We start from the raw sequence: 16,806 nt of genomic DNA on the forward strand, positions 1-16,806 counted from the left end.
AATATCTTGACATTATTAGCCATTGTGACTTTCTGGGTATCCCCCATTATTCTCATGTCCTGTATATAAAAGATGCTCAGGCATAATGAAACCCTGCCAGGTTAAGTCCATTCAGCATATCCATTGTAGGACAGAAATGCAAAAGAGTCCATAGGCAAAGTATCCTTAAACAGAGAAGGCAGGAGCAATGCAAGCACCAAATTCTTTCCATTCCACTAATCCATGCACTAGGACAGTTTCCACTTTTGGAAGGAAGAGCTAAATGTTGGAGAAGTTGTAGTAATAAACTCAATGAAGGGCAAAGTTATGGATAATAAATTAAATGAAGGGTAAAGTGATGAAATGGTCCTTGGGCCAACAGTGGGAGAAGTGTCAGCGTGGCATGGAGGGTGAAATCTCTGAAAGCATGAACATAATTCAAGTATATAAGAGGAACTCTGCACTGTTCAAATCACTGAACTGGCTTCCTGTTCACCTGAGAAGACTTGCTGAAGGCATTGCTTGGAGTAGGACAGAACCAGATGGGGAATGAGGGAGCTGAAACTCCTCCTAAAATGCACTGCCATGGCTGGGCAATATTTGTCTTTTCTTCCCTTGACTGGCCCAAATGATTATAGTTCCACCACAGTGAGAAGCAGTATGTAACCCTGGGAGTTAAAGAAGCAGGTTGGTGAGGGTCTTTGCATGTGTGACTCATTGGTCTTCTAATCTGACTGGACATTATTACTGATTTACTTTTAAAATATTAAAAAGCCACTGATACTACTTTATGCATCTTGAGTACTTCTAAACAGGGATCAGGGCAATAAGCAAGTTTTGTTGTCTTTTGCTGGGATTCTGGACTGGTCCACGTCTAAGTACCATCAAAATTATGGCTCTATTTATCTGAAAAATAAGAAGGTGTGACAAGCAATGAAATAATTCAAGGGCTGAAAACAACTTCCTCCACGGGGTGAATCGTAGAGTTCAGCCCACCTACCCTGTCAAAAAGGCTTATGTAATGCTGAGCTGATTACAGTGTATATGGACCTTCATGGCACAGAAGAACTTTTTAATCTAGGAGAGAAAGCTGTAAATGAATGAGTGGCCACAATACAAACACGTATTTTCCAAGTCAAAGTAGGTGGTTTTATTTAAAAGAGATGCTAGAAAAAGGGAAACGACAGACAATGTCTTGCTCTCAAGCTTCACACCACAATTGGAAGAAACCTTAGTAGGGATGACACTGTGTCATCTGCATTCCAGTGCTCTGATAGGTCTTACAGGGCTACAGACCTGAGAACCTTTATACCAGTGAAAATTCAGGCCATTTAATTCAAGCTGAAATACTAAATTAATTATCCAGGTTAATTTAATAGAGGGAAAAGCCCAAGTTTATCTTCTCAAGATGCTGCTCCAGTAGCCTTAGCCTAGCTTCCACTTACCTCATTAGAAGATTCAAGTAATCTTTTATGAGCTCAGAGATTTCTTTTTGCATAAGAGAAAGACTTTTGAATGAGCTTGATACTCTTTTTTTTCTACTTTGATCTGTCTAATCACATGCATTAATTGACTGTTAAAAATTGTAATATTCAAACATCTTTCAGGAATTCCACAGAAATACTGAACTATGTCACAAATCATGCTTAAGATCATAGCTTCATATACTCCCCCCAGTGCCACGTGACTACCAACCCAGTATTGATTTCCTTTCATCTCAAAAACTGAGACGATATTCATTGCCAAAATAAAAAGCTGTCTGAGTTATGAGAATGCACTGCCAGCAAATTCCAGGATGAACCAGACATATAAAAAAGTGGGGGAGGGGGTAGGGAAAGTATATGTGAAAAAGCTGAATATACTCTTGCGAGAAGATATATGTTGAAATAAGGCTTTTATAGCCAAACAGTACATGACCAAATATAATAGATGGGTTCTGCAATACTACTGATCTTGTCGAGAACTGAATGGACCTTGCCTCTGGTTAACTTAGGGAAGCCTTGAGTGATGACCAGCCATGTCCCACTGAATTTGTTCCTGCACATTCTTCCTTCAGCTAAAATCTCTTCTTTTGTCTCAGTGACTAAGACTCTACTGTGGATGGGGGAAAAGGATGAGAGACAGGTCAGGGTGTAAATAAGCAGAGCTCACATTACCTCAAAAGAATGCATTTCTCCCTTGCTGCTCCCTAACTTCCAAACAGTGGTCATGCTCCAGCTCCTGAGTTTCATGCATACCTCCTACTGTGTCTGGTACTTCACAAAATGTTTTAAAGTGAAAGATCAAGATGTGATTCACAGTGCTCACTCTCCAGGAAACTGGTCTCCTTTCAGAGTAAACTGTAAAGATAGCCAGTGTGCCTAATATAACACAGTCCACAAAAGACAGGGCCTGCTCCACTCTGTGGTCTGCCTGGGGAATGAGAGGGCAGAAGCCTTTGTTAGAAGATACTCTAAACCTACCTATCCATCTCCAAACTACACACCATGATTCAGTCCTTGATTTTATGTGGCTTGAACATGCCCTGAAACACAAAGACTCCTGTTGTTGCTTAACTTAGTACTGTGTTTCAGTAACCCAGCTTTCAGTCCAAGCAGATCTGAATCCCTCAAAGAAAACAATTCTCTTCTCTTAGTCAGAGAAAGTATGTTCTCCTAATTCCGGCCCACCCTAGGTGAAACAGGCATTATCTTTTGAAAATTCTTTTAGCACCTGCCATGGCATTTTTCAGGTCTGTCTCTCCTTTCCTGAAAGAGAGACAGCGCAATCTCTGCCCAGGTACTGTCTGCAGCAGATTGGCATCACATGTGCTCTCCCTGAACCAGCTGCCTCATTGCATTGCTATTGATTCTGAGTTGGATTTCTGCAGCAAATCTATTGCACTTCCATTAGCAAGACTGCAAATGATGAAAATGCTCATTTATATCATCCCAGCTCTGCACCACAATTAACCTGCTACTTAGCCTCCAGCAAGCCAAATTGTGCTTTCTCATCTGGTGCAGAGAAAGTTCCCCAAGGTTTCTCTGTAACCAGAAGTTAGGCACAGCAAATCTGAGGTAGGCTGCTGTGTGCTTTATTTGCAGTGCATTAACAGGAAATCAAACAGTATAATTAGCGCAAAAAATACAACGGATAGGGAATGAAGATAATTTCAGTCCTCTGCAGTGGAAATCCAAACCTTTAATTTTGTAATTACATCAATTATTAATCAGTTTTGCTTAGAAACTTTTGATGCAGAACAGTCACAGATGTCATTTTTAAATAAAGAAATAATGGCCATATACTTTGTATATCTATGGTATTCTCTATACTCACATATGCATCTGTATATAGATGAGGAGGGAGAACATTCAAATGGCTCCATGTAGCACAAATACATTACTTACTCTCAGGGAAGTTTACAAAGCAAAATGAAGCTTTAGAAAAGAAATGTAAGTGCAGACCACTGTTTTGTACTGAGAAATTCAGACTGTTATTAAGAAAAAACACTCCAGGAAATACTGTGTTTTCTCCACCATGTTCTGTGTACGATGAATAGTGCATGAAAGGAAAACCACACCCATAAGGAAGATTTGAAAGCCCTGAATTTGGGGTGCTTATCCAAGAGAAGGAAACACAGGACCAATCCTTACAGTTTGCTGCCTATTAAATAGAAGAACTGTTTCCATGCAATCAATGAAAGCTAAAAAGGGGAATGGTAGAGATACTGAAAGAAACAAAACAACAAATTTGTCTGAGCAAACTGTGCTTGCTGAGGACATTTTAAAGACAGTGTGAACTAACCAGACTGGGGAGGAAAGTCTCAGTTATTGCTTTAGAAGGCTTAATGGACCTGAACTTCCTAAAAATTGCTGCATCTTATGCATCTCACCCCATCAGTCCCCCTGAGTGCTCCTGTCACAAGTATATACCTCTAGGAGCCGTCGTGACCTTTGGAACAGCAGAGCAATACAGACTGGCTGCCTCAGTACAGCGGCACTTGCTTTATTGCTGCTTGTTAATGGAGCCCCAGTTGTGTCTCCTGGGCCTACTGAGATCAGCATCCTTTACTACACTCCTGATTTAGGCTCAAAACTTGTCTGGTATCTTAACCGAGGTTATTTGTAGCTTCCCTGTGACAAGATGTTGTTAATTCACAGGACACATTAAAGGAAAGTCATGGCTTTCAAAATGACTCCTCATATTGAGTAGTAGATATTTAACTTAGAATTGCGAGGGTAGTCTCCCTGTAGACTCACGTGGAAAGAGAGTGACTCCTGTTAGAGTCACTCTGGGAATCGCCTGAGGAAACTCTCTTCCTTAATGCTGGATATGCAGCTGAAGGCTAACTAGCTTCCTAATGCAGGCACTTAAGTCAGGTATCTGAAGCTAATCAAATCCAGTACTGTGACAGAAATGGACCAGCATGAGCTTTAAGTTGCTCTCCTCTTGCATCTTCAAGTTTTGGGGAAAATCATTCTCTCCTATGGCACTGCCCTGTAGAGCAACAGTGAGCACAGAAAAGGCTGAAGTAGAGCCTGTACTGCATCATCTCTTTTCCCCTCCCCTAAGTACAATCCCCTGCAGCTCTCTGAGACATCCCTGACCTTGACATGTTCAGAAGTTGCCAGGCATGGACTCAACCCTGTGGTGCTGTGGTAGGGATTTGAAACACATGGGTATTTCAACACACATATTTCCGCATGGGTCAGAATTAGACTCTTTCAAGAATAAGAACAAAAATTGCATGAAGATGCTATGAACAAACCCTCTGTCCTTAAATTGAAGTTAGAGGGCTGCAGCACCTTTAAAGTGGACGGAGAGGCTCCCTCTAGACTACCATCAAGCTAAAGTATAGACCTTCTCAAATCATTGTAAATAGGTGAAACAGCATCAAATGCAGAGCTGAGAAAGAATTAGTGGAAGTGAAAGAGGAAGGAAAAAAAATGTAAGGAATATTTATGGTATGATATAAGGTACAATACAATTTGTATGCAATTTTCCCCATCTATATCTCTAAAAAGACATAAGAAATTTAGGTATTGTGCCTCAACACAAGACTGATCTCACTCCTTTTATTATAGCATGCCTTTATCAATACAGAAATATTCCTTTACTTTTGACTTACTTTTTGTATTTTAATATTATTTTTCCCTTGCTGAAAGAGAAAGGAAAAGTGAATGCTTTAAAGCATTGCCATAATTAGGGAACTTGTTACTCTTGGAGTAGAGCTTGTCAAAGTAGGAGGGGAACTGAAACTATTTCCAAGGTAAACAGCCACTACCAGGCCTCAGAAGCAATTTTAAACTTTTTTCCACTGAGGATGAGAAAGCAGCATCCTTTGCTAACACTGACCCAGCACACCTGAAATGGAAGCAGAAATCAGAAACATGAGAGGGGAGTTGTCCCAGTCAGAGGTGGCTGACAGTAATGTAGAACCCTTTTTCCACTTTGCCACATTTTCTAGGTGAGGGCCAGCACAGGTGAGATGAAAAGGAGTCCTGCTTGCCTCCCAAGGGACAGGCACAGGTCCATTGCTGTAGGGAGATGAAGACACGCCTGTTGATCATCTGCTGGCCACCAGCATGGCATGTGTGCAGCTGGCCCCTCAGCGAATGGTACCTGAGCTGGCCAGGAAAGCCAAAAGTGAGATGGATGCAGAGGCTGTGTGGATGTGCCACGGGGCACGTGCATCCTCCAGCCCCTGCTCTCTGATAGGCCTTTAGCTCTGCTCCACACCATAAAAAACATGCTGTGGTCTGTCTCCTGCCCCGTCTCTTGTGTGCCCAGTGGCACTTCACAAAGTCATCAGAGTTGTGGTCCCAAAGCCAAGGCCTGCTTGGGCTGGCCTGCCAAGCCCTGCAGTGCTCTGAACCAAAGCACAGGAGTGCTGCACTGCTTTGGCAGAGCTGCCACGCCAGAAAGGCAAGCTCCACGTGGGCCTTTCTGGGTGTTTTGTGGAGAAATCTTCTTAAGTGGAAAGAGGAGGCTGTAGGAAGACCTTTAAAGAGGGGTATGGTTGGTTTGCCGATATATAAAAGCTATTATTACAGAAACACAGATTTTGCAGTACTACAGAGCTGAATCTCTAACCAGCCTGGATAAAGGGTGAAATTGTATTTAAAGATGATAGTGATAGAAGAAGTGAAATTTAGCTCCTGAACTGAGTTAGCATTATTACAATCTGCATGTCTTCTCAGAGGGAGTGAGATTGTAGGTTAGGATGTATTATTATATCCTGCTTGTAATAATATCCTCTCTGGTGTAATTATGCTAAGACTGACAGGCTCCCTAAATATGGGAAAGCTTTAAAACATTCACCTTTCCTTCCTCTTTCAGCAAAGGAAAAGTTATATTAAAATACAAAAGGTAAGCTAAACAGAAAGAAATATTTCTGTATAAAAGGCATAGATATAGATTCTGATAAAGGGCAAAGAATAACAAAAGGAGCAAGACCAGTCTTGAATCTAATACACCAGACACAATTATCAGGATTGTCTCTCTTCTGCTTTCTCTTCCAGGCTCCAGGAGAAAGAAGAATCAATTAGCCCTCTGCAGACTATGACCTTGAAGGATATAGCTTTAAGGGGGAATATGCTGAGTAAGACAGAAAAGAGAGGAGAAAAGGATTTGGAAACTCATGGAAGGGATAGGTTCAGAAACAGTACATCAAGCACAGAATATGAAATGTGAATTTTTTCTTCATTATTTAATTATATTTTTATTTCTATATTTTATTTCTGCACTGGAAAAAAAAATTCAGCACACAAAGGACTTTCTGGGGACATGTTACCTCACTCTGCCTGAAAAGTAAAAAAAGGACATTGAAAGGCAAAAGAAGGGACAATCCAATTTGCAGATGCTACTTTTCAAGCCATGTCACTGAGAATTTTATAGCAGTCAAAGGCATTAAAAAAAAAAAGTTAGCACTGATGCAATCTGTCAACCTCTCCAACAAATCTTGGTCTACATAAAACACAATGAAATGCAGCTGTTTCAAAAACCCCAAGACAGTGCTTTAAGAGCTGTCCAAAAAAGTTCTTTTCATGCCTCTTGGAATACTTAGGCAGACCTTCTGCAGTGTATTTTTCCTAGCTAGATTTTCTTAATTTTTCTTTGCAGAGAATCAGAGACGCTTGCCACAGTCAGAATTATGTGCCACAGTTAGAATAAATTCTGTCTACACAGCATTCTCCCCCAGAGCAAACCAAACTTGATCTGCTATCAGTTCTCCCTCTCCTTTCAGTCTGTATCTATGGAAGTCTACAATGCTTTTAAACACGTTTATCTTTAAAAAATAAGGTAAAAATAAACAAAAAACCCAAACCCCCAAAACTCCTATACACACAAAACCCCCAAATCACAATAAAAAAAACCCGTACACTTAACCACCTAACTTCTGGACCACCATTCATTTCCCAGATGTGAGCAGATCTGAATGCAGATAATGGCTTTTCGTCAGTGACAGCTCCAAAGAATCTTTTCTGTGACCCTCTGCCTCTTCCTTTACTTCAGAGATGAAGTTAGCAAGCATGTTATTGATAAAGTTTTGCCACATATGTGGAAATTCAAGAGGGATTCTTGAGGCACTTGTTACTGAATAGCAGTCTCTGGTCATTTTACGAAGCAAAATGTGTTAAAAAGTCATATAATTAATGTCATAATATTTGCACTTAAAAAAAGATTTTATGCATCAGCAAGATTTAAAAGAAAAGCTCACTTAGTATAGTTCTATTTTAATTGCAAAGGTGGTTAATTCAAGTAATACCACAGACAAAGCCCCCTGTCATTTAATGGTACAGCAGTATTTCTCTATTAGACTGTTTCCATCTGACAAATTACTTTTAATCTGAAGGATGGCTGTCACCCATTATCTAAGCAAAATGCAGCAGGGTTTCTACAGGAATATTCAGAACTTTCTTTCATTGATTCTGGAGCTGCTGTTCAAGATTGACTCTCAGCTGAAAGGACCTCCTCTGAAATCACTGTAGTTATGCTCATTTTCACTGGCGAGGTGTTTGGCCTAAAATGTGAGATCTAATCCAAAAACCGCATATCTATCTATACCAAGTCCAGCCCCAGTGTGGCTAAAATTAGAAGTGAACTTCTGGTGACTTCAGAGCTCCAGGGTGAGGTCCAGTGTGTGCCATCTTCAATGTGGCCAACCCGCAGTATTATAGGGAAGGCATGATGGAGAATAAATGACATGGGGTTCTGCGAGGAAATTTGTGAGAAATGCAATTTTTCGCTCTGATCACTGCAGCTTTCCACAGGAAACCTGAGCCCTGTGCTCTCAGCAGAAGAGTGCTGCCTTCTCTTTTACTAGAGTTATACAGCTTTACACAGCTCAGGAATTGCTGGCTTGATCTGCTTTGAATTTGATAGGTTAAAATCATGAATGTCAAAGAAATGACACTTCAGCAATGCAGTATTTTGATGCTTTATGATAACTACTGAGAAAATAATGCAGATACCTTTTTTTGTTTGTTTTTATGACGAGCAAAGACTAATTTGGAAATTGACTCTTTCTACATCGGCAAGAATGCTTTCCTGAAATGCCCCACAAAAGGCAGTAAAGCAATACATGAGAAACAAGTTAAACAAAGAACAGCTCCTAGAGATGGGGAAAGACACAGAGAAATGTATGCTTTGCTCTTATGAGAAAGGTAAAGATCATAAGCTAGATGCTAAGTAAATAGTTCCCAGTTTCTAACTTCTTCAAACCTGCTGTCACTTTTTCTCACTGTTCTGAGAGTTTCATGAGGATTATAGGGATATTTGCCAGCCACAGACTTCAGGAAGGATGTACCAGAAGTGCTCTGCAGGCAAGGCAAAGAACACACATGGAAGATCCAACACAGGAGACAAAGCCAATTTATAAGAAAAATACACCATGTGGTATAGCTATCAGATAAATCCTTGAAGCAAATCACATACTTCCCTACAAGTGGATGCAGAGAAAACGGTGGTAACTAGCCCTTTACACGCATCCCAGATAAAGTCCTGCATACAGAACTTAGTTCTGAGGACTCCAGATGCAGTTCTCAGAAGGCAAACCATACTATACCTATCTTAGCATGCTTAAGCTTTGCAAGTCAATCACATGCCTTCCTTGTAGATAGTCCCAGAACAGTTAAATGCCTTTTTTTTCTCTCTTCTTTTTTTTTTTCTCTTTTCTTTTTTTTTTTTTTTTTTTGTGGAAGGGAAAAAAAAACCAGAGAAACACATAGCTTTTACTTACAAAGTTTTGGAGCAGTTTGGAGATTGGTTTCTGTTGCTTGTGCCTGAGACGCTGTGGTAGGCTCCAGGGCGGGTGGTGACAGCGAAGGCGCGGCAGAGGACAACAACCCAACATCTAGGATGCGGTTATACAGAGAAGGCTGGAGGAACGGTTTGGAGGGTACAAGTGAGCTGTCACTGTGCACTGTCACTTCAGCCTTGCTCTTGGGGCTAGGTACGAGGAAGGGTGAGGCATACACCTCCGAAGGCACCCAGGCAGACAGAGCTGTAGGATCCACAGCACTCTTTGGGTCTTGTCCTATCCTCCCAGGGTCAAGGTGGGTAGGAGAGTCATACTCAAAAATCTTGTCCACAAAGACCCACTTGAGGCCAGCAATGCAGAGGCAAAGGCTAAGCAGGCAAGCCAAGATAGGGGCGATGCAGATCTTTTCAGAGTTGAGGCAGCCCTTCAGTCGCTCTGCCTCCAGGCACGCACAGCAGGTTGCGGCAAGGCCTGCTATCCCCTGGACCCTCCTGTCCTCTCTTTGGGTCCCCGGCATGTTCTCCTCATCCGGGAGCCCGCTGAGGGACACATCAGGGCTCAGCTGTGCTGAGGGGCTGGGGAAAGTGTCGGCAGCTACTTCAGACATGTTTAAGCATCAGCTCTCAAACAGCTCACCTCCAAAAGGCCTTAACTCTATCACAGTCCATTACTGTGAGACACAGACAAAAAGAGACGGTAGTAATAGTCACAGTGCTCTGCAAAAATCACAGAGTGGGAGTCAATAAAAGGTCGAAGCTCAGCAACATCATCCAAACTGGGAGAGGAGTAATGCACAGGAAAAATTAGATCCCCCCAGTCCCTGTGCCCCCAAGCCCTCTGTCACTGTCTCTGCTTCTCTGAAGTGAGAATAGCTTTGCAATTACTGAGCTCCTGTTTGCTAGCCACTTTTATAATTCCTTAAACGCCTCTCAAGCAGTTCCAGCTCTTCTGCAGGGGGAAGAAACATTCCCCCAAAAGCAAGCACAACAAAACAAAACAGGGGGAAGGAGGGTGATGAGATAAGGAAAACCACGAACACTGAACAAACTAACCGGATTAAGTAAACCAGTAGCCCAGAGCGAAAGGCAAGACTCTCACCTTGAGCATCTGAGGCTGGTATCTGCTTAGACGAGGAAAACAATTGTCATGCGGTAGAAGGAGCAAAAGCAAAATCTCTAACAACAGCGGCAGCGGCAGAAGTGACAGTAGCAGCAGCATCCTGTCGTGTTACAGCGGCGGCTGAAAGAGGCTGAATCATTACAGAGCAGCAGGTGCTCGCTGTCTGAGCATCACTGCAAACAATATCATTACAGAGAGGTTTGAAAGCAAGAGCGATGCCAAGACGGTGGTAACTCCCTTTATCTCCCCTCCCTCTTTGTCCTCCTTGAGCGCTCATTCACTTTCCTCCGTTCCCCCCCGCCCCGCTTCCCCAGCCCCCTCGCAGCCTGTTTCCCTGATGTACAGACTCGCTCCTTCCTCCCCTACCCCACCCCCCGCACTCTGCAGGGCTGCTCTGAGTGAAATCAGTACACCCAGCAACGCAGGACTGTCAGTGACTTCCTATTTTATCCAATTAGGAGGAATAAAGGCCATCAAATCAAAGGGAGGGAGCGGACAGGAGTTGCGCACCCACCCACTCCCTCTCTCCAGGCAAAGCGTGGCCAGAGGCGGCGGCGGCCATCGATGGCAAAGTCCTCCGGCAAGGACCGGGTGTCAGTGGGAGCTCTGGGTTGGACTGGGCTCGCTCAGTCTGATATTCGATCTCTCCCGGGGGGAAGACCTCTTTCCAGAACAGTTTCTCCCTGCCTGACACCTAGAAACAGCTTTTCTTTCCAAGCTTCCAAGTAAGTTTTGTTTCCTGGGAATAGGGCTGGAATGCATCTTAGATCAGGCAGAGGAAATAAAAAAAACCCAAATCCATTCCCACCTCTGATAAATTTTCATTCAAGTTATTGAAACAGATCAAGTTATTAAAAATGCTTTTTAAAAAATTCTATTATCCAACCTCATTTCCAGACCCTTTTCCAAAGCCAAAACCCCCCAGAGTTCACACTAAAGTCAATTCTTGAATGCACTTTTCAAGGGCTCACATGTTGCTAGAATAAATCCTCACACACCTTAGACTAAAAAAAAAAAATAAAATGTAAACAATTTCATTATTTATTATTAGTATTAATTAAAGGCTTACACTTTGTTTTAAATTTGGCTGCCATTTCTCATCTTTACTAGTACATAGCACTACCATTTCCACCAGAACAGTAATAATACAGGGATCAATCAACAGTCCGGTTAACATAATGAAAGCAAGACTTGAATCAGATCTATTCCCAGTCTCTTGTCTCTCACAGAAAACTACCCCTGTGTAACAATAAAGATGAAAGATAAAGAAAGGCAAGGGGCTTATAACACAATTTCCAGTTCCTTGAACTTAATGAAAACATTTGTTTTGAAGTTTTGCTGGTGAGAATCCACCTTTCTTCTTAGTATAAATGGCTGCAGGATGCGTAAGGAAACAAAGAATCAAGTGCTACAAATTGCTCTGCACTAATTTTTGATGGTGTCTTATTTAGGCACATGAAAGGTAAATTTCTTTGTAGTTATGTATTTCTGGTAGTGTCAAAAGAGGCATCTGGCTCTATCCATGCTCTCACTGCCTCCAGCTCCACTCCCATCTCACCCCTCCCTTCCATGGGAACATTAGTAAAATTTGCATGAAAAAGATTTATCAAAATCTCAATGAATCCCACAGTGTTTTTACAGACTGTCATCTCAAGGACTAATTGATGGATGTCTGATCACAAAGCTTCCTCTCAGGCTGTAGTAGCCAGCTGAAGTAATCACAATGCTACTACAGTCAAGTGCTTGGAGCATTTACCTTAAAGCAAAGCCAGTGATAACACTCTCTGAAAGAATGTAAAAAGATAAATCATCTTGCAATCTAGCCTACATTACCACTGAAGTGTCTGGTCCTTAGGTTAATGACGTGATCAGCAACCTCAGACAGAATGAACAGCTTGCACTGCATATTTACATACATGGCTTCTCTTATTACAAAGCACATGTTCTCTTTTGCTGGTAATATCCTGCATCAGCACAGCCTCTCTGGAGTATCTCAAAACCTATTTCAAACAGTAGTAACAACACAACCTCTGCAGAAAGTGTAACAAAACAGCAGCATTGCTGTGACAGGTGTGCTGGTCTGTGGCTACAAGTATGCACGGTTTCTAGAGAAAGGATGTACCTTTTATTTGATTAACTGGTAAACCTGGGAAAACTAAACATACTTTTGCACACCCAAGTTGTTCCTCAGGTGTGAAGCTACAGCATCGCTCTTCAAAGTGGAGTGCAAATTGAGAACCAGCTGGGAATATTCTGTTTATTGCACAGATTAAATACTACAGCATCTGAGCACTTAAAGGACTTTCCTTCTTTATCCATGTCTGATTTTTCAACCTTCCTATTTCAAGTTAGAGAATTTTCCCTGCTGACACTTCTCTGAGCCCGTGTTTAATCCACAGTCGTGTTCCTTCACTGGTCTTCCTGGCAAACTGCCTGCATTCAATCTCCAGTAATCTTTGTGACCCTCCATCCTATCTACACTCATCTGCTCTCCTTTAAAACATGTTCCTGCTTTGCTCACATCTTCCTGGTGCGGTGCTGAACGTGGAGATCTTGCACCTTCCTTACAAGGGCTGCCACGAAGTTAAACCGAACACTCAAACCCCTGCATGTGGGACACATTCAGGGGCTCCTCTGCATGTGGGGACATCGCCCTCTTTCTCAGCCTGCTGCCGCAGGGGCCGCCAGCTCGCAGGGACCGGGAATGGGCTCTTCCAAAGGGCTCCTGCCCCAGCCCAGCTGGCTGAGGCTGGACAGCATCTCTCCGTGCCTTTTTCTCCTCCACCGTCAGGCCCATCCCGCCCGCAGCAGCTCCTGCCGGCAGGCAGGCAGGCAGGCAGGAGGCAGGAGGCAGGCAGGCAGGAGGAGGCAGGCAGGAGGAGGCAGGCAGGCAGGCAGGAGGCAGGCAGGCAGGAGGCAGGAGGCAGGCAGGCAGGCAGGAAGGCAGGAAGGCAGGCAGGAGGAGGCAGGCAGGAGGCAGGCAGGCAGGAGGAGGCAGGCAGGAGGAGGCAGGCAGGCAGGCAGGCAGGCAGGCAGGAGGCAGGCAGGAAGGCAGGAGGCAGGCAGGAGGAGGCAGGCAGGAGGCAGGCAGGCAGGAGGCAGGAGGCAGGCAGGAGGCAGGCAGGCAGGAGGCAGGAGGCAGGCAGGCAGGCAGGAGGAGGCAGGCAGGAGGCAGGAGGCAGGCAGGCAGGCAGGAGGCAGGCAGGCAGGAGGCAGGCAGGCAGGCAGGCAGGCAGGCAGGAGGAGGCAGGCAGGAGGCAGGCAGGCAGGAGGCAGGAGGCAGGCAGGCAGGAGGAGGCAGGCAGGCAGGAGGCAGGCAGGCAGGAGGCAGGAGGCAGGAGGAGGCAGGCAGGCAGGAGGCAGGCAGGCAGGAGGCAGGCAGGCAGGCAGGCAGGAGGCAGGCAGGCAGGCAGGCAGGCAGGAGGAGGCAGGCAGGCAGGCAGGAGGCAGGCAGGCAGGCAGGCAGGCAGGAAGGCAGGCAGGCAGGAGGCAGGCAGGCAGGCAGGCAGGCAGGAGGAGGCAGGCAGGAGGCAGGCAGGAGGCAGGCAGGCAGGCAGGAGGCAGGCAGGCAGGCAGGCAGGAGGAGGCAGGCAGGAGGCAGGCAGAGCCGCACAGCCCCGCCGGCTCCGCGGCCGCAGCGTGCCCGTGGTCCCTGGCTCCCGGCCAGGCTGCAGTGCCCTCCTCCGCTGCGGGTCCCTTCCCCCGCCGCACCTCCAGCCCTGGCGCGCAGCCTGCCTGCCTCAGCATCACGCAGCCGGCTCTGCCCAGACCTCCTCCTCCTCCTCCTCCTCCCGCCGCCCTCCGCAGGGAAGCCTGCAGAGCTGCTCCAGCCCCACAGCTCCGCGGGGAGCGGGGGGCCTGCGGCGAGGGGAGCGGGGCGGCAGCCGGGACGCTGCCCCCGCCTTCGGGGTGCCTGCCTGGCGGCTCCCGCTATTCCCCGCCAAGGAGGGCGAAAGGAGGTGCTGAATCATCGGCCAGCCAGCTTCCCTGGCCCCGCTCCACAGGTGGCCCGAGGCAGGGCCGGAACACAGCCTGCCTGCCCTGCCGCAATCCTACACCTCGCGGGCCGGTTCCTCCCGGGACCTTTTGGATCAAAATGAAAGCCCGTGCTCGCTACCGCGCCGGGGTGGGTGGGTACGTGAGCACATTACTTTCCGAGTCTGCTCTCGAGGCTGCAGTAAAAGCTGATTGATGATGGTCTCTCATTTTCGGTCTGAAGATAAAAGTATTAACTGAAGGTAAAGTTTGCTGTCTTTGGGGGTTCTTTGTGTTGCCCTTGCCCCCAAAGCAATGCATAAAAGCTTTATCCTGCAGCTGCAGGCTTGAGCTTTTTACATTTCTGCAGCGACATGCTAGCAGTGGCATGCTGCGCTTAAACACGGATTCTGCCCCGGCTGAAGGAGTGGCTGGGAATTGGCTCCCTGGAAGGGAGGCTCTGGAAGAAATCGTGTGGGAGCATGACCTTGAAGGTAACAAAGTTTTACAGGGGTAGCCCATTGGTGGTAAATACAGCAGGATAAGGAAGGAAATTACTTTCCTGTTTGCAATAAGGTTAGCTTCTTGTGCAAAGATTTATTCCTGATTCCCACGTAGCTTGGGTCTCTTTGGCTTACAGGAAAATGAAGTTTGAGTCTACACTAATGAAATTAATCTAGACTGAGATTTGACTCCTGCCAAATAACAGGTTGAAACTAAGAGCCTTAGAAAACTGTAATTTTATTTCACGGAGTGTTTTTGCAAAGAATCAAGTGGGGTTTTTTTTGCAAAGTTTCACCCCCAAAAGGCTCAAGGAAATAACACAAAATACCAGTTTTATAGGTGCTAAAAAGGAGGTGGACTTCATATTAAGAAAATTCAGAGTACCATTTTCTCTGTCCAGCCACAAAGATGTGAACAGATGTGTGATTACAACCAACATCATCCTGCAAACTAGAGCACAAGTACCATTTAACTCAGCTGACCCTTCAGTCATACCATATTAAGACCCAAACCTGCTGAAAATTCTGGAAAATAGGCTTGGTGAGTCATTCTCCTGGAAGCCATTGGATTTCAACTATCTACCTCCTTTAGTCCACAAAAAGATTCCTTAAGAATTATCTACTGTCTTGAAACTGCTGGGACATTAGGAAATTAAAATACCTCTTCACAAGTGGTTATTCATGGCTCTCCTGTATGACAGCTGAAGAAAGAATACTCAGAGGACCATACATCAATGCAGGACAAGTCATCTGCACCCCCTTCCCCAGATGGCCACTTTCCTTTAAGAACTTGCCCATTCTTCAGTAGGAAGCAACCAGGAACTTGCAGCACCAACTGCTCCATCATGAGTTTGATTGCGCCCCTTTTTTTACCATGCATTGAGAAATTAAAAGCATTGTAACCAAGAATCTAAGAAGAAAAAAAAAGTGCATGTTCATTAAGAGATTGATGAGGAAGATAAAAGGATCACTTTTTATTGATTGCACTTTCTTCAAATTAAATAAGTGCACTATATAAAGATGGAGGAGTGACCCAAAGCAAGTGATCAGGTCCAATGGGCGACATCACTGCCAGCAGTCACGGTGTGAGAAGAGTGGGCCATCACACGTGGTACAAAATCATTTATTCATCCTTTCAGTGTTTCGCCAATCTCCCTTCCATAATCCATCTCCCCTGGACTGATGCCAGCATTCTTTGAGTCCTTCCAAAAGCCTTACTAGGAACCTCATTTCTCAGCTCAAATGTCACAAGGAGAAAAGATCATTTTGCTTCTGTGCTGGTCCTGTCACTGGAACTCCAAATGTTAAAGTGACACAAAGCTGTCACCTGCACACATACATCCTAATTTTCACCTGATGTAAAGCAAACATAACATAAGATGATAGTGCAGGTTTTACACTCTGCCCATTTCCATCACCTTCTTCCCTTTATTTGTTTTAAACCCTCTGCCCATTTTCAGCCATATGTGAGTGAGGAGATGAAACATCAAGCCTCTAAGAAAAGGCAAGAAAAGATGAAATAATAAAAATAAGCACATATTCAGGCATAGACATGAGGCAAAATATGTCAGTGTCAGCAGAATCATTAGTAGGCTTAATTTGGTTGGTATAAAGGATTGCTGTGGGAAGACCCCTTACTCTCAGGCAACACAGAAGATGGAGACATGAAGAAGATGTTCTAACCCTTTGTGTACCCTCAAGCCAAACCAGCTATATTGGTGTGTCAGAAGCAGGTCTTCACACTAGTATGTTTCTTGGAAATGTCTGAAGAACAGTAGACTAAGAGCAATGATTCTGAAAACATCTGGGAGAGCTCACGTTGCCTCTGTAGCAGTATTTTCTGTATTGGCATCACACGTATACATTTACACCAAGCATTTACACTCTCTAAGTCCAATAGCTGTGTCTTGCAGAAACAGTAATTTGAAAAAAACAATACAACTACAATGGCTGTTCTAAGAAAAGTATATACTTTAAATAGCTACAGCC

General features: G+C 44.7%; 2 protein-coding genes across 11 annotated transcripts in view; both read right to left on the minus strand.

Moving 5' to 3' along the window:
• Window positions 1-16,806, minus strand: part of NRG1 (neuregulin 1) — a 448,500-nt gene that overhangs the window by 86,075 nt on the left and 345,619 nt on the right. For 2 of the 10 annotated variants that reach the window (XM_023943742.2, XM_023943741.2), the window contains exon 1: window positions 9,200-10,468. The exons of 5 other annotated variants lie outside the window; for them this stretch is intronic. In XM_023943742.2, coding sequence (XP_023799510.1) covers window positions 9,200-9,827 — 628 coding nt within the window. In that variant the 5' untranslated portion in view covers window positions 9,828-10,468. Of the gene's footprint in view, window positions 1-9,199; window positions 10,761-16,806 lie in introns of those variants that run through there. 3 more of the 10 variants (XM_086868218.1, XM_023943743.2, XM_023943744.2) reach the window with 2 other exon arrangements.
• On the minus strand, window positions 10,277-10,438 carry LOC147648362 (uncharacterized). Its single transcript, XM_086868226.1, has one exon. The coding sequence runs from the start codon at window positions 10,436-10,438 to the stop codon at window positions 10,277-10,279; it is 162 nt and encodes a 53-aa protein (XP_086724352.1).

This window comes from Cyanistes caeruleus, chromosome Z (genome assembly GCF_971803275.1).
Source record: "Cyanistes caeruleus chromosome Z, bCyaCae1.hap1.1, whole genome shotgun sequence".
NCBI lineage: Eukaryota > Metazoa > Chordata > Aves > Passeriformes > Paridae > Cyanistes > Cyanistes caeruleus.

What these genes read in the sequence shown, in the direction of transcription:
- LOC147648362 (XM_086868226.1), bottom strand. Translation starts at nt 10,438, where the DNA reads ATGCTGCTGCTACTGTCACTTCTGCCGCTGCCGCTGTTGTTAGAGATT.